Source organism: Rhinolophus sinicus, linkage group LG13 (genome assembly GCF_036562045.2).
Source record: "Rhinolophus sinicus isolate RSC01 linkage group LG13, ASM3656204v1, whole genome shotgun sequence".
Classification (NCBI taxonomy): domain Eukaryota; kingdom Metazoa; phylum Chordata; class Mammalia; order Chiroptera; family Rhinolophidae; genus Rhinolophus; species Rhinolophus sinicus.
Window position 1 is genome coordinate 39,090,758 of NC_133762.1, and position 17,463 is coordinate 39,108,220.

Here is a 17,463-nt window from a genome sequence, read left to right on the forward strand (position 1 = left end):
CAGCCATTTCAAGTCTCTTCCCATCACACCTCAGCTTCAGCGTGGGCTCCTGACCTGTGTTCCCTGCTGTGCCCAACTCAGGTGCTGAGGTCCGAAAGCGCATCTCCAAGGCTTTGTCCCCAAAGTTGGAGCCATCCCTGGAAGGGAGGTTCTTATCCATTTCACAGCTGAGGAAACAGGACAGTGGGCAGGCTCGTCCCAGTCCCATTGCGCAGCCAGCCCTGCGCAGTCAGATGTTCTTCAATGCGGCCCCCAAGAAAAGGAACCCAGAATCCAGTATCCTGGCTTATGTCAAACAGCACTTCTGGTGAGCATCATGGTCTTGGAAGCCAGGCACCTTGGGTTCATATCCCCTCTGGGTACTTAATGTCTCTCAGCTTCACTTTCCTTTATCTGTAAAAATGGTACCTTTCTTACAGGGTTAGTATAACAAGTATTTTTGAAATACACAGCATAATGCTAGACACAGTAAATACAAATGAAGTAGTATGTGTACTTGGGCTGTCAGCAGGGCTGGTCTTCCCCCGGCGGTCCTCTCCCAACTACTGTAATCGAGGGAGACTGAGGCCACAGAGAGGGACACCTACCAAATCAGGGGCAGAACTTGGGGGTTTTGGAGCAGTTTCCCAAGAATCCACCCCCACCCCAGGGTGAGGCTGGCACTAGGCCCACCCAGCCACCCACCCCCGCCTCTCAGGCGTGCAGGCCCAATGCGAGCCCGGCCTGGTGCCATTTTTCCATGGGACTCTGGCGGTGGCGGTTCACATCTGGAGTCTAGACTCGGAGGCTCTGCGGGCCGGGCCTACCGCCCGGGCTGGGCCACCGCTGCCCGCTGTTTGCTCAGCTGAAGCTGGTTAATTGGAATTAGAGTGGCCTCTGCGGTGCCGGCTGGCCGGGCGGGCCCTGGATGGCCGCTGCTGAGGTCTGTGGAACATCTGGCCGGGCCAGGACGGTCATTAGGTGGCAGGCGCCCGGCGCCACTGCCACCTCAGCCTCTGCCGGGGGCCGGCGGTGACTCAATGAGGCCTTTGTGGGCCCTGGGCCGCAGAGCCTACCGCACTGTGTGCCTGGGCTGCCTGCCCCATCTGCCGCCCTCAGAGGGGCCTTGTTCCAGGACCACACGGCCTCCCCTCCAGAGGCGGCTGGAGTCAGAAGAGATCCGAGAAGCCCCTGAAAGGGACCTCCCTGGCCAGGAGAAGCCTTTGAGATTTCCTACTCTCGCTTTCCTTTTTGTAGAATCCCAGGCCCAGAGAAGTTGGATGGCTCACTCAAAGGTACCCAGCACACCAGCCACAGTGACTCAGGCCCAGGAGTCGAGAGGCGTCGCACAGTGCTTAGGAACTTCGGAATTCGATTTGGATTGCTTGAGGCCAAGTCCTTGTCTGTGGGCAAGCTGCCTTAATTCTCTCATTTGCACAATGGAGCTAATACTATCACCCGAGCCCAGACTGTAAGAATTAAGTGAAATCCTGTATTGAGGTGCTTGGTACATGTAGCCGCTCAATACCTAGTGAGGTTATTACAATACTTCTGATTCGCTGCTCATACTCGTCCTTTGGGCACCTCCAAACTGCCTGGAAGCCACCGTTATTTTCAGTCCTTGAACCTGAAGCTTAGGCAAGGGAGTGCCGTAGCAAACTGAGTCTTAGGCCAGTGGCCAGCCCCTCTCATCTGTTTCTCCACCCAGTGACCCCAAGCGAGGCAGGTAGACAGACGAGGACCACTCCTCACCTGGTCCACCGCGGGTTCTCCTGCAGTCCCAGGCTGCTGTCTTCTGCAAATCTTGGAGAAACCCTGGAGCTGGGATCTCCAGCTCTCAGGCCTGGATGGCCTCTCAGAAGCACTGGGCCCAATCCCACCCCACCCTACCCTCTCCATTGGCCCTGGCCCTTGTGCTGTGACTAGCCTCGCTGTGGGGAAGGAAGTGGCTCCTAGAATCAGGATCCTTCTGGCCTTGCAGTAGTCACTTTGGGAAGAACCCTGGGAATGGGAGTGATGGGACCTTGATCTCCAGGGTGCCCTAAAGTCCAGGTGCTCTCCAGCTGAAGACACGTGGGCACTGGGACCAGGGAAGCTGGCTCCTGCCAGCCTGGGAATAAAACCTAAACTCTTTCCTGGGTGGGGCCCACAGGCCCTGCCCATTTCTCTGGCTTTACAGATACTGGTCTCTTGTTGAGTGAGGTCAGCCCTCTGGTACCAACCCCTCCACCCCCCTTGGTGGGGGTGGGTGGATAGGGGACACATCCAGCACCTGTCCAACACCCTTGCTGCCCTCTAGTGTGAGGATGGTGGTGAGTAAAACTGGATGGCTGGGGGGAGGAGGGCTCATGGGCCCCCTCTACTGGCCAGAGGGTATCCTTGTGGTGCTGAGCAGGCACACGGGCCAGGCACTGGGTGGGCATCCAGGACAGAGGTCAGGGCCTCCTCCCAGGTTGCGACAGTCCAATCCCCAGGAAAGGGGCTTACAGGAAAGTTTCTGGGTGGAAGGGTGAGAGCTAGTGAACCCAATGCAAGATGCTGGGTGCAGAGAACCCCTCCAAGGAGCACAGTGGCTTGCCTGGGCAATGGGATGAGTTTTTAATGTGAGGCAAAGTCAGTCCACAATACAAAAATCTAAAAATCAGACCCACTTTTCCCACCTGGCACCTGGGGAAGTGGGGGGGAAGTTGGGGGCTTCCTTTGCCTGCAGGGGATGGGGAGGGGCAGAGGAAGGCCACAGAAGGGGGAGAGGGAAGCAGGTCATAGAGCCCCCAACTTGAGGGATCCCGCTGCCCCTGTCCTTGCCCCTCCCTGGAGCCGCCAGGCTTCCGGCGCCCTCTGCCTTGTGCAGGCCTGTGCTGGTCCGTCCCCGCCTGCCTGGTCCGGCCCTCCGAGGGTCAGGCACCCGGTACATCATTTCTCCTTCTTCTCCAGCCCCTTTGATGCCGAGGCCTCTGTTCCCTCTTTGGATTCTGTCACGACTGCTGGATCCTTAGGATTTGACTCCTCATAACTGACCAAAAAAACAAAACAATAAGAACAACACATTTAGAGGAGGGGGTGAGCAGAATCTTTGTGCCCTGCCATCCCACTGTCCCGGGAAAACCCCTGGGCTCACGAGGAACGTTAGCCCGTATCCACTATCCAACATCCTCCAGTGCTCGGCCCGGCCGCACTGTGTCCTCCTCAGATAGGTGGCTCTGCTTTCCCGGTGCCCGGTGGTGCCAAGAGGCAGCAAGGGCAGAGGGAAACAGAGAAAATGGGCTTGGGTCGACCAACTTTAACTTTCTGCTGGAGACAGTGGGGAAACAAAGAGGCAGCCAGGATGAGGCTATGGGAGATGGGCTGCCTCCCAGGACGCATGGCAGGACTCAGATAGCTCAGCCCCAGGGGTGCGGGCAGGCGAGGGGGTTGCTCTACAGGCAAGTGGCACGGAGCCACTTTTGAAGGCGGACACTTGGGCTTAGCTCTTACTATGGGCTCCACTTATTGAGCAATTGAGTTCATGCCAAGGACAATACCCACATTTCCTCACCAGATCAGCCCCGTGAGGCAGGAATGTGCCCACTTACAGATGAAGAAAGAGAGGCTCTGAAGGAAGAAAGTGACTTGCCCAAGGTTATGTATGGACGAGTAGTAACAGTCTCTACTACTGTATGACAAGGGCTGTTGACATCCACTCTCACGAGAGCCTCACATTACTGGGGCATGAGGACGTGGAAGTTTAGGTTGCCCTGCTCCCTGGCCCCATGCAGTGACTGCCTGATGCTTGTGGAAGGGCTGCCTCTTGCTGCCTGCCCCTGGCAATGCTCCCTGCCCCGTACACTGGAGCTGGGGTGTCTGCCCTACCTTGGGCCCCGGGGCACTGGGGGGAAGCGGGCAGGTGAGCACCCACTGGGCATTACATGGCGCTGGGATTCTGCGGGCGCCGGCGGCGAGGGCCAGCTAGCTTCTGCTGCATGGAGGCGGCCAGGCTGGCTGGGGAGCCCGAGACTGTGGGGAAGTGGGTGAGCCTCGGGGTGTGAGGCAGGATTTCCGCTGAGGACTCGTAGCTGTGTGAGAGACAGACAGACAGAAAAAAAGAGATGGCGAGGAAAAGACTAAGGGAGGACAGAGACCTCTCTTCCCAGGAGCAGGGAGCAGAACTATCTTACTTTGATCTCTCTCTGTACCTTCAGGCTCTCTGGAAAGAAGCTGGTATCAACTGGAGAATTTAAAAAAAAAAAATAAAAATGCACCTAAACAAGAGGGATACTAGGCAGCTGGGCAAAAGAATAGGATTCACTAGACGTCTATTCAGGATCAATTCTCAGATACACTGTTGTGTGAAAACTCAAGAGGGAGAACGCTCTGAGAATGCCACCATCTGTGCAAGGATATGTACCCATCTATTTGCTCTTCGGTGCAAAAATGCCTCTGAATGTAGAGACGCTGATGGAGCTGGCCTTTATGGGGGGGGGCTGGAGCCCTGAGGGTGTCGTCCCACCTCACAGCTATGGAATTTTGAACCATGTGAATGTATTACCTATTTGAAAATAAATGAATTAAAAAAAAGTGGGGGGGGGGAGAAGAACCAATAAAGGGAAAAGTAAAACAAAAGAAGGTGGAGAATTAGGGAGAGAGATGGAGAGAGAAGAGAGAGACTACCTGCTTTCCCCCCTCCTGAGGGGTGGGGGTGGAAAGGCCGGGGTAGAGTGCATATACGGCCGAACACTTAGGGAAACCAAGCAGCAGTGGGTGAAAGGGGCACCCTCTGTTCCAGATAGGGGTGTTCAGAGCTTGACCCCATGAGGACACAACAGGACTGGGAGTGGGGAGGTTACCCCAAGGGTGGGAGCTGAGCTTAGGGATCACGCTCCAGCCCTGCTCCCAAAGCACCCCCAGCCTTGTCTCAGGGTCCACAGGGCTTTGCCAGGCCAGGAGATAAGGACAGGCAGGCTGGGAGCCTGGGACTTCTAGGCAGGGCAGGTACGGGGGAGGGCTGAGTCACAGGTTCCCCTGCAGGCAGCCAGGTGCACAGAGGGCCTGGCAGGCACTCGAGGGACAACGTGGAGGCCAGGCAGGTGGAGCTGGGTGGAAGGCCCCTGAGTGGGCAGTTTCATTCGCAGCTGGCAGTTATTTCTGGGTCCCTGGCAGGCGGGGTTGGTGGTGCTGGGGAGCAGACACCTGTCGGAGTCACGCAGGCCTTGGGGTGTAGGTGGGGCTGAGCACAGGGTGTGGCCAGTGTGTATATGGCCATGGGGCAGGGGTATGTGTGTGACTGAGACACAGAAAAAACAGCTTGCTGTGGGTTACAGCCACAGAGGGAGCTGACCAGGGGCCGACACTTGACTTCCAATCTGGGGGGCACTTTCTACCACCACACTGGAGTCCTCCCTATTACTCCCCTGTGAAAAGGAGGCCAGGGGAGAGGAGGGACATGCCTGGAGTCACATGGTGGCACAGCTGGGCGGGAACCTAGGACTCCTGACAGTAGGGCAGCCGGCGGAGAAATCCTACACCAGCCAGTCCCTTCGTAAGACCAGCTGGCCTCTAGCTGTGGGCTGCTTAGAGAGCCCAAGGCCTTGCCCTCCCCTGGCCCCCTGCGCTTCAGTGCGGTGGAAAGGGAGAGGGATGGGGCTGGTGGTGGGAACAATGTTCCCTGGGAGACGTGTACAAACAGCCCTGGCAGGCTCTAGCAGCTGCCTGCAGGTGCACCTGTGCCATGCAAATGTGTCCCTTGCCCCTTACCTGAACATCTCTGTCACTTCTCCTTTGGCCAGTGCCACCAGGACAGGAAAGCCAATGCAGGCGGGGACCAGGTAGAGGAGGGCAGGCTGTAAGAGGACACAGGGTGGTGAGGCAGTGCTGGGCAGGGTACTGGCTCAAGGCTACACCCATCATCCTACCCCTTTCCTGGGCAGGACAGGGACAGCGACCGCCCAGGTTCACAGAGCAAGTTAGTGCCTGGGCCTGAACCCAGGGCTCCTGATTTCCAGACCAGGGCTGCTGCTCCCTGGGAAGGAAGGCAAGAAACCCAAAGAAACTAAAGTATGCAGGGCTTTAAGGGTACCCAGGAGCCTGGCTGGCAGTGTCCCAACCACCTAGGACATCAGGTTCAAACAGGCAACCTCCTTGGTGGGTCTTATTCCCAGAGACTCTGCTTCCCTAGGTCTGAGGCTAGAAGTTTATATTTTTAACAAATGCTCCAGGAGATGCTGCTATAATACGATGATGACGATGACATAGCTGCTATGCGTGGAGCATGTGTACTGAGGTTACCCTGCTGGCCACTGTCTCCACTGGGATTCCTGCCCAAGTGGTCTGGGCCCAGAGCCTGTGCTGAGATGGCTGGGTTTAGCGGACAGGACAATTATACTAACAACCCTTGGTCATGGAGCACTATTGTGTGCACTGAGCTCAAGCCTTCCAGGGGGTATTTCGGTCCATGTCCACATCCCCTAAGACTGTTCTCCTTGTGCACAAAAGGCTGATACTTTTGAAAAAGAGGGGACAGCCCAGGCCTCAGAGGTCTAAATGGTAAACTGGGGACTGAACCTCGGGTATACTCAAAGCCATTCTTTTCCTTGCAGCATCTGAAAGTTGGACATCACTCTAGTTCAACACTCTATGGCCTCCAATGCTCCCAGGGGCCCGAAGTCCCTGTGAGATGTGACCCTGCTTCCTTCTCCCCCTTCACCTGAACCTGCCTTACTCTGGCCACACTGGCCTCATTTCAGTCCTCATGGTCACCTCCAGCCTCAGGACCACTGCATGTGTAGTTGCTGCTGTCAGTGATGCTCTTCCCACCTTTGCTGAGGTGCCTCCTCCTCCCGACCTCAGCTCAGCCGTTACTTCCATGGGGAAGCCTTCACTTGCATGGAGTCAGGCCCTCTGGCTGCCCACTCTCAGGGCCCCGTCCAGTCCTTCAGAGGACTCTTTGGTGATTTGGAACAGGACATCCGTGTGCCATTACAGACTGCAGTCTCTCCCCCGCGAGGCTGGGAACTCTCTCAGGGCAGCTCCATAGCTGTCTTGTTCACAGCTGGATTTCTGAGACTCAGAACAGGGCCTGGCAAATACCATGTTTCCCCCAAAATAAGACCTAGCCGGACCATCAGCTCTAATGCGTCTTTTGGAGTAAAAATCAACGTAAGACCCTGTCTTATGTAAGACCGGGTCTTTATTAAAATAAGACCCAGTATTACGTTATATTATATCCGGTATTATATTATACCCGGTCTTATATTAAAATAAGACCGGGTCTTATATTAATTATTGCTCCAAAAGATGCATTAGAGCTGATAGTCTGGCTAGGTCTTATTTTCAGGGAAATAAGGTACTAAACAAATGGTGTCTTCATGGGTGCTCACATAGTTAAGAGGGTGTCTTGGAGATGACTGGGTGAGGAGACATCATTCCTAGGGCAAAGCCAGCCCCGGGCCAGAGAACAGGGTTCCATAGCCCCGATCCTGATCTTCAGATCATTTTTTTGGTACCCGCCATGGGTGTATTGTGAACCACACCATTTCATATCACATTATCCTCAAAATCTAATTAACATAGCAAATATTAAGATCAGAGTTTTACAAATGATGCTACTGAGGTTCAGGCAGAGGGCAATGACTTGCCCAAGGTCACACAGGGTGTCTGTAAGTGGATGAACTTGGATTTGAACCTGGGCAGCTGAGCTTCTCCCATTGCATCAGGTCTTTGCTATGAGCTAGGCTTTGGGCTGAGAGCGATAGAAACCACAATGATAAATGTCCATACCAAAACTTGTGAGGGGCAGCCAGAGCAGTACTCAGAGCTGATGGGAGGCAGTGAGTTTGTGACGATCAGGAAGACACAAGTATATTATTTTCTTTCCCCTCAAGGCACCGGGGAGCCTCTCCAAAGAAAGTCAGTGCTAAATAGAGGCTGGGGTGTACAGCTTGGGGCAGTGAGCTGAGGGTCAGGACTGCTGGCTTTCCATATGATTTGGCTTTCCTGTGTGATCACGGCAGATTGCTTCCCCCTTTCTCTGTACAATGAGGACACCTGGTCATCTCTAAGGGCCTTTCTAGATCCCGGACTTGGAGTGGCTTTTGATAGAGGCTGAGTAGGTTGAAGACCACATCGGTAGAGGAGACCCCTACCTAGGGAACTGCTGGCATTGGGACTGTCTGTGCCTTGGAGAGGGAGAGGGACCTCATAGATCAGGTTCCCCTTGTGTCCTGGATCCCTTTCCCAAGATTTTCAGGGAGATACCCACATGGATGATGGGAGAATTGCTGGGCGGCTGTTGGGGCGTAGCACGAGCCTGGGGTCAGGGGCCAGGAGCCCAGGACTCTAGCTAGGACCCAGCCTGGCTTGCTGTGTGACCCAGGGAAGTTTCCTTTTCTGTCTGGGCCAGTGTCCCCCACAAAGAGAGGTCCATATCTGCTGCCTCTGCCCAGCTGTGTGAGAGCTACCAATGGGATCCTCTGCTGAGTCTACCTGAGGCAGAAGGCAAGCCTGCCACCTGGTGGCTGCCGGGGGAATGGCTTTGGGCTTGGACTGGTAACACTGGCTGAGTTGGAGAAGAGACCTCCAAGAGGCGGCTGAACGCGTCCCCCAATCCAGGTCTAATCACTGAGACCTCCTTGCCAAGTGTAGGTCACTCTCAGTTTGCACAGACCCAGAGGCCATTTGGAGCAGAAGAGAATGAGAGGTGGCTCCCCATTGGTTGGTTTTTCCACCCATGGGCTAGGGGACCTCCAAACTTTTGTAAAATAACACTAGTATCAACTTCATAGATACTATAGGTATTTAAATATTATAAAGACTAAACGAGTTAATGAGCAAAAGGGTTTATCACAGTGCCTGGCACAGAGTGTAACTGCTTACAAACAGCTCTTGCCATTAGTTTGAAGGTGGCTCCTCTGTGGCAGGTGCCCTGGGGGGTGGGCGGCCTGGGGAGGGGGTGGGGGGAGAAGGGGAAACAACAGTTTGACAGCTAGGGCCAGGCACAATTCTGAGCATTTTACTTATATTAACTCATTTCCTCCTCAAGTAATCCCAGGGTGACACTATTATTTATCCTCATTTTCTTTTTAGTCAATGAACAAAATCAAGTGTAACCTCAGCAACCTATTCCAAGTCCCATAGCGAGTAGGCAGTGGGGTCTGGATTCCCGCTGGGACGCCCTCAGCCTCCGTTCCACACAGCCTTTCCCAGGGCTGGTGGTTCAGAGCCTGGGCTTGGTTTTCACGGGACTCAGGTATGAATCTTGGCTCTAACACATACTTGTGGCGTGGTACCTGAGCTCCGGTTTCCTCATCTGTTCCCGACGGTCCTATAGTACTGAGCAGAGCCTGGCCCATGGGAAGCGCTGTTACTGCCAGTAGAGAGTAGTCCTGTCTGCTGGCTTTGCCCCCCAGACTGCCCCTCTTCAGGCTACACTGACAACAGCCTCTAGCCCCCACCCCATCTGGGTTCACTCTGTGGCAGCTCAATATCCATCTTGGGGGGAGGATACAGGGCCTAGCCTGCCTGGGGAGTGGGGCCCCCAACACCCTATCACTCATCTGGTGGGGTGGGCACTGGTTGAAACACCCGACACCCACCCCAGTCCCGTTCTTCAGTCTCGCCCTCTACTGAGGCTCAGAAGCCAACTCTTCTCTTTCCTAGACGCCCTGCAGCTAGGGCCATGTGACAGTGACCTGGCCCATGAGATACGGGCAAAAATCTGCTGAGAAGGTTCTGGGGAAGGTTTTGCCTTCCTCGTGAAGGCAACAGGTGGCTGGGGTCCTTTTCCCGCCTTCTCACCACCAATGTGGGTGTGCTGCCTGAAGCAGAGGCAGTCATCTTGCAGCAACCATGACTGAAAGGCTGAGAGAACCAGATGTGTTTGCTCTGACACTGCTCGGTAGTGCCCAGCTTGGTGTATGACAAACACGTCCTCCGACGTCACCTGCAGTGAAAGCATTCCTGATACACTGAGTGTGGTCCTGCTCACCTGGGCATGCTTGAAGATGTGCATGATGAAGATGGTAAGGCCCAGGCCGAAGATGTAGGCTGCAAAGCTGGTGTAGAAGTAGGTGTGGGTGTTCTTCTTCAAGCTTCAGGAAGGGGTGGGAAGAAAGAGGAGGAGGGTTAGATGTAGGCATCCGTTCTGAGAGGGGAGCTGGGAAGACCACGGAGGCTGTGAGGTGCCTGAGAGCTCTGGGCTGGGAGCCCGGAGGCGGGCATGCACTCTGGTACTGCCCCAGCTATGTGTGTTTGGACAAGTCACTTTCCTCCCCTTAGCCTTGGTTTACTCATCTGCAAAATGGGGAAACCACAAGGCATTTCCCCGGTGCTTGTGAATATCAAATGCTATCACCTAGAACAGTGGCTGTAAGACTCCAGCCAGCATAGAAATCACCTGGAAAGCTTGTAAAAAAATAGAGTTCTAGGTCTGATCTAATAGGTCTGGGGCAAGGTCCGGAAACCTGCATTTTGAAAAACCACCCAAGTGAATCTGATACAGGAGGCTCATGCTTTGAGAAACACTGATGCAGACACTGTAAAGCTAAGTTATTACTTTTAAATGCAGTGCACATAACAGTTCAGTAACCTGTTGTGAATACTAAATAGATGCTGACCGTGTGGATAAAATGCCAGTGACTTCCTGGCAATTCATCCAAGCTCAGCCTCAGAACAGCTGAATCGCATGCACCCTGGCACTGTCATTACACTACTTCCCTTTACACCAGCTCATGACTGCTCCACATCCGAAGCACCTGGGACAGTGCCCAGTGACATCTGTGAAATGAACGGGTACTTCTGACCCCCTTCTTTCCTTGTCCTGGCTGCTTCTAGGCCTTGAGCTGCAAGTACACTGAGAGCTATCCGGTTATAAAGCCTGGGGTGCAACTGACTCCCATTGGGAATGTTGCACAGATCCTGGAACCACCCTGAAGGGCTTGCTTATCCTGCAAGTCCAGCCTAGGAATGAGATTCTGCCTCTGAGGATGCTGGCACTGAATGTGCGTTTCCAGCAAACGGCCCGGGGACTCTCATGAGTTTCTCTTTGTATCACCTCTGTAGAGCCAAGAGTAGAGCCAGCTGGCAAGATGTGCCTCATTTACAAACTGACTACGTGCCTTCCAAGGCCTCTGTCTGTAAGCTCGTGTGTACATGAGGTCCAGAGTGGCACCACACAAATAATCCAGACATATGTGAAGGAGGAAAACGTTAAGTTGCGCGTGCAAACTGGATTTCAATGATGCTGTTCTGAGTTGCTCAATACCACTGTCAACACTATTACTGCTTTTGCAATGACTGGGCACGAGCAAATGAAAAGTTCATAAACCACCTCACAATTAAGCGCACACACAGCAAGCCCTCCCCTGGGATGACAGAGCGCCACCTGGTGGTGGCAGCTCCAGCTGCCCAGGTGCATTAACTCCAGCGAGACCTTTCCTGTGGCTTTAGGTGGTAACCCAAGCTGGTCCCCTCCTCTCTCCCTTGTGCTCACTTTCTACAATTGACTAAAAAAAGTCTGAATAACGAGAGGTTGTGGAACAGCCAGAGTGGCTGGGACACGGTGACCTGACCCTGGGCTGATAAAAACAATGACAAAAAAAAAAATGACGAGACTGCAGCTGGATTTCCCTGGGAGCTACTGAGAGCCTGTGTTCAGCACTGTCGCTCCAGATTTGCTTGATAATCCTGAGGTAGAAACTCTTGTTTACCAGTAATGTAAGGATGAGAAACCTCAGCGTAGGTCAGGTCACTTGCCAAGGTCACATAGGGAGAGAGAGACTATTGACCTTCTGGGTTTAAACTGCTTGGTCTGTGATTCTTAATTTATCTTTTTGAACACTTAAAACCTCAAAAAGCAAAATGCAGATAAAATCAGAACTGCTGTGGCCACTGTGGGGTCGGAGGGTCTGGTCCCCCAGTTACCTCCTCTGGGTTCCTAAAAGCCACTGGAGAACCCCCGCCTGGGGAAGTCCCCTCTCTCATGCAGCCTGAGGGTTCGAGGTCCGAAGTAGCTCACCTGATGTCAAAACGCAGCAGCAAGGCGATAAAGATCCCTGTGGGGAGAAAGCCTGGGTTAGACGACGGGGAAGCCAGCGCCTCAGGAGATGGAGCCCCCCCGCCTGGGCCAGGGAGGAGCAGGGTAGTAACCAACATGCAAATGGGTCCCCAAGCTGGTGTTCCCAGTCATGAAGCAATCACTGGGGCCCAGGGTGTTGCCAATGCTGCCAACTGCCAGCAGAAATCCCGTTTCTCTATCAGGCCACCGAGAACAACGTCAAGGTCCCAGGATTTTGCTTTGGCCTGGGACCACATTGACCTGGCACCTCACAGCACCATATTGTGTCACACCGGCTCCATCCACCCAAGTGTTTATTGAGGGCTGCTAATTAGCAGGCACCATAGGCAATACAGGGGTAACACAAACCACTGTTCTCACAGAGCTCAACCAAGGGGGCAAGGGGTACACAGGCTGCTCGAATAGTAACCAAAGTCAGTGTAAAATTGTAACTGTGAGGCTGCTTCCTGTGTCATGGGAAGGTGTACTGGGATGAGACCCAGGCTGGGGGTTGGGGGAGGACGAAGGAGAGCTTCTTTGAGGAAGTGACACTTGCCAGGGAGAGAGAACAGCATGTGCAAAGGTCCTGAGGAAAGGCTCAGGAGGTGTGGCAGGGGACAAGGAGCCCTGAGCAGGCGATGCAGGGGATGGACCGGCCATGCAGGGCCCACGGAACTGAGAAGCTGGGTCTAATCAAGGGGACACACCGGAAGAGTTCTGAGTGGGAGAATAACCTAAATAGACTTTAAAAAGACCCCTGTGGCAACTGCAGGGAGAAAGCGTAGGAGTAGGCAGACCATTAGGAGGCTGTGGGGGCAGCTCGGGGGGGGGGGGTAACTCTGTCCACCCACTGGACTCTTATTCGCACTTCAAAACCCAGTCCAGACACCCTAGAAGCCTAAGAATCCCCAAGACAGCCACCAGCTGCTGTATATTGTACATACAGCACATCTGTCTGTATCATCTCCCTGACTTTTTGGGCTCAGACAGGCAAGGGCTGAATCTCATTTAGTTAACAGCAGGCTCTCAAGTACCAAAACATTCTGTGCTGATCAGAAGCACCGACTGGCAACATATGCTTAATTGTAAAGCGAGAAATGAGTTAGTCCTTACTGTAGACTGTGTGTGAGTAGGCAGTTGGTGGGTGGAGAGCAGGCAAATGCTGCTTTTCTGGAAACAAAGCCAGGAACTCAGTGCCCCCTAGCGGCTAAATTCTGCAAGTGTTCTCCAACTGATCCTGGGGTCAGAGCTCTGCCAAACTTTCCTTCACTCCTCATAACGCATCTGGTCCTCAAAACAATGCTCTGCAGCAACCCATTCTTCTTTGAAGAATATCCCCGAGGCTCTACGAGGATGCAGTTAACTTCCATTTATTTTGATTGCTGAAGGACTTAGATATACAGAGGGTGCCAAAAAAATGTATACACGTTTTAAGAAAGGAAAAAACGATTAAAATTGTAATACTCAATATATGCCGATAACAAAAGATGAATACAAGTCACGTGTGTACATTTTTTTGGCGCCCCCGTTTGCACAGGGTATATACAGAGACGCAGAGACGTGCTGTGCAGACTCAAGCCCAGCGCTGTGACAACCAGGACACTGGGGAAGTGTGTGTGGGCGCCTGTGATAGACCATCCTACAGACTGAGTGGAGTGCTTTACAGGCCCGTTCTTCTGTCTGATGGAGCTGCCTCTTCCAGGGGAAGCTCATCTCCCTGCCTCACAGCACTGCAGGTTATAGCAACAGTGGGTTCAAGATCATACCCATGTAGCCCCAAGGCTGTAGGCACGTTCCACCTCATTGGGTTGCTGGGAGTAGCAAAGACAATGTATAAAAAGCACCGCCACAGTGTCTGGCACACACCAGGTGCCTGATAAATGACAGCTGTTGTGATTATTATCTTACTATGTGATGACCGCTATAAGAGTAGCTCTGACAGTGTAACCTTTTTTCGTAGTCAGTCAGACCTGCTCTGAGTCCTGGCCCTACTGCTTACCAGTGTAAGAAGTTAGGTAAGTCCCTTCATTTCTGAGCCTGTTTTCTCACTGGTGTAAGAGAGAGCCTCTGCTTTACCACCACAAGTATTTTGTGATACTTATATCACAAAATAAAAGTATCAACAGAAATGCATGTTACCATCCCAGGTTACGAGAATAGCTATTAAATTCCTGCAGTGGAAAACAAATTGGCTTTTCATTTGTTTCAAACTTTCTTCTTTTAAGCAACTAACTACCAGGTGGGTGTGTGGATCGGTGTGTGTGTGTGTGTGTGTGTCTAACCCTCTGGGACCAGGAGAACAAGTATGCTCTTTGGATGTTCACTGCCCCTGTCACCAGGCCCGGATCCGCAGACACATACATCCAGGCCTTAGCCACTGCAGCTGCCCTCAGAGTGGCCACTCAGCTTTGCCCTTAGTCTCTTGACTGGTCATTTAGGCTGCCGGTGCCCCAAGGCGAGGCAAGGCTGCGGCCCCCGGGGATACGTGCCCGTGATCAGGCCTGCAGACGGGCACAGGTGTACTGACTAGCACCCACATGCAGATAATGGGTTCAAAGGCCAGCTTGTGCAAACGAGCAGGTGTGTGCCACATGACCCTCTGCTAAACGTGCAGACACAAGAACCCACACCCATGGTGCCCCTCTGTCTACACACACAGCATGTTTTCCCTGGAGCCCTTCCACCACTAGGAGAGGAGGACCAATGGGACTTTGGTAGTTCTAGCACATTTGTGACACTTGCAAACACTGGCAAAGGGAGAGCACACGTGTAGGTGTGTGACAGGAGTCAGGTTCCTCTAAGACGGTCATGACATGTGCTTTTTCACAGAGTGAGTTTCAGTCTGCCATACAATTTCTTTAGTTCTGAGTAATGTCTGTTCACCCAGACTAGAGGCTCTGTGAAGACACTCTTACTGCTGTCGGCCTGGCACATGACTAGTGCTCTGTAATGTTTATTGAGGTGGACTCCTTCACCAAATCCCGGGCTGACCCAGGGGTGTGTGCCACATGACCACCATTCCCCTTCTCTTTCCCACCGGGTGAGGCTGTCTGTTTCACCGCCCTCCTTGATCCAGGGACTACTCCCCCCACCCCAGCCCGGTCACCTGGAATGACTATGTCGCCGAGTCCCAGCATGGCAAAGTTGTCCGCTTCGAGGCCCTTCTCCAGCAGATCCTGGGGAAACACCACTGTAGGGGAAGGCAAGGAATTGGCGAGAGCCCAGCTCACTTTGACTCCTAGCCCCCTATCTCTGTTGTAGGAAACTCATGCACCTGAATTTCTGGGTTGGGGGGTGGGGACGGGGAGGTGAGAAGATGTTGGCAGGCTGAAGGGCAATGTCATCATGTAGAACCACTGCTGTTTACAGCGGGGAAGACTCTAGGCTCATCTAGGCCAAAGGCTTAATGCCTTTATTGAGCTAAAACTCACATACCATACAATTTCAATGTCTTTTATGCTATGGAACCCTTTGGTTAACTGGGATGACCCTAAAGCCAGTAGACCAAAGGGGATTAAAGAGCCCATGCAGTGCTGACATAATGGGCTTTCCCTCACCTTACAATAGGCGTATGGACAGCCCGGGGCCCTTGTTCTGAAGGGAGGGGGGGGGGCCTGGACTACAGACTCCTGTGTCTGCCAAGGGACAAGAGGCCACACACCTACAAATTCCTTGTTTAAAGCCCCTCACTTGTAAATCCTGCTGCGCGGCTTGTTTGGATACATACAGGTTGAGAGAAATGCTTTTCTCTGTGTCCAGTTATGGTAAGAGGTGGCTGTAACTGGATTTCACCCTCAGGGTCGTGTGAGTAGAAGAGCAGGTAGGTGTGGGCTTCAGCATCAGACTGTGTGGGTCTGAATCCCGGTTCTGCTATGTGACTTTGCACAGGTTACTTAACTGCTTTGTGCCTCAGTTTTCTCACCTGTGAACTGGGTATGACTACAGAACGGGCCCACAGGGTCGTGGTGACGACTAGATGATTTGCACATTGTTAACCGCTACCCTACCTGTTCCTTACTAACCCAGTTCCGATTCTGTGTGGGGCAGCTGTAAGGCTAAGACAATCGGGACAATCCTGGTCCCTGAATTCTGGACTTCGCTTGCGGCATGGGGTGGTCACATGACCCAGCTCTGGCCAATGGTCTGCAAGCAGAGGCACGCTAGGGTTGTGGGTAAGCTTATGCTTCCCTAATAAATGTACAGATGCCCTCCTCTGCCTACTTCTTCCTGCGCTGAATGCAGTCACAATGATTTATAGATCCCCTCATTCAATCATCTCAATCCTGGTACCGTTCAACTCTGAGTGGCAGATGCAGAAACCAGGGTCCAGAGAAGTGTCTTCCTTAAGGCCACACAGCCAGCAAGCGTCAGATCTGGGATTCAAGTCCAGGCAGCCGGACTTCAGCATATGTGCACTTAACCTCCGCTCCATACTGCCTCTGAGATCTACTCCTAGCAGTGGAGGGCAACTGGCCTTCACCCTAGCCAGAAAGCCAGGTTCTAAGTACCGGAAACCAAATATGACAGTGTCATTTCCCTGGTCAGAGCCTGCCAGTGGCTCATCACTCCTGGGCAGTGTCCAAGCTCCTTGGCATGACACCCTTGGCTTCCCCGGATCTGGCGTCTTTCCTGCTGCTCCCCTAAACACAGCCACACTCCCTCTCTGAGTGTCTTCTCCCAGGGCGCTCCACGCATTTTCCTGCCTCTAGCTCTTTGCTGAAGCTGTACTCTCCCTTTCAAATGTGCATACTGCCCCCGCACGCTGAGTCAATGCATATTCCTCCTTCATGACCCAGGAAAGCTTTCCCTGACATCTTGGCTGGGATCACCCAGCATCTGGCTTACCCAATGTCTGGTCTCTTGCTCTGGAGAACTGCCCTCACTTGATACCCTTGGTTCTGGGGGGCTGCCAATTCAAATACTGTGCTCCCAGGCACTGGGGAGGGCAGCGACCCAGGCCTGTCCACACTGAGCCTCCATCGCTCTGGCGGGAGTGCCTGGCTCATGGGCCAGGCCACGTCTCATATATTTATTCAAACCAAAGCTGGGAGAAACTTGTTTTCCTCTGGGGTCACTGAGCGGGGATCATAGCATTTAGGAGCAGTATGCGGCCATGAGCCCCTCTCTAGCTCATGGTCAAGAACTACAGCAGTGGAGACTAACTGTGAGAGAGACAGCTATTACTCGACTGTCTCTCGAGGCCAAGTTCCCCACACCTGCCCACTGCTGAGCCACTGCCTCCCACGGAGCTCACTCACTGCGGAGGCCTCCCCAGCAGGATCCTCCCCTTTGTCCTTGCTGTCATGCCTGGGTGATTCTGTCCTCCTCTCTGGGTCTCGTGATCCCAGAAGGTGACTTCTGAGTAGTCTAAGGCTTAAACTCTGAGCTAATCATGCTTTCCCCACCCCCCTTGCTGATAATTGGTTTGGATTTGGGCCTGTGACCCAATTCTAGCCAGT

The 17,463-nt window shown here is 53.3% G+C and overlaps 1 protein-coding gene across 8 annotated transcripts in view; it reads right to left on the bottom strand.

The window, feature by feature from the left end:
- Positions 1-2,553: 2,553 nt before the first annotated feature.
- Positions 2,554-17,463, bottom strand: part of HM13 (histocompatibility minor 13) — a 37,348-nt gene continuing 22,438 nt past the window's right edge. For 3 of the 8 annotated variants that reach the window (XM_074317226.1, XM_019748493.2, XM_074317224.1), the window contains 6 exons: positions 15,111-15,194; positions 11,966-12,002; positions 9,938-10,040; positions 5,710-5,795; positions 3,885-4,031; positions 2,554-2,992 (listed from right to left, as the gene is read on the bottom strand). In XM_074317226.1, the coding sequence (XP_074173327.1) occupies positions 2,893-2,992; positions 3,885-4,031; positions 5,710-5,795; positions 9,938-10,040; positions 11,966-12,002; positions 15,111-15,194 (557 nt within the window). In that variant the 3' untranslated portion in view covers positions 2,554-2,892. Of the gene's footprint in view, positions 2,993-3,828; positions 4,032-5,709; positions 5,796-9,937; positions 10,041-11,965; positions 12,003-15,110; positions 15,195-17,463 lie in introns of all 8 variants that reach the window. The other 5 variants (XR_012491041.1, XR_002138829.2, XM_019748495.2 and 2 more) reach the window with 3 other exon arrangements.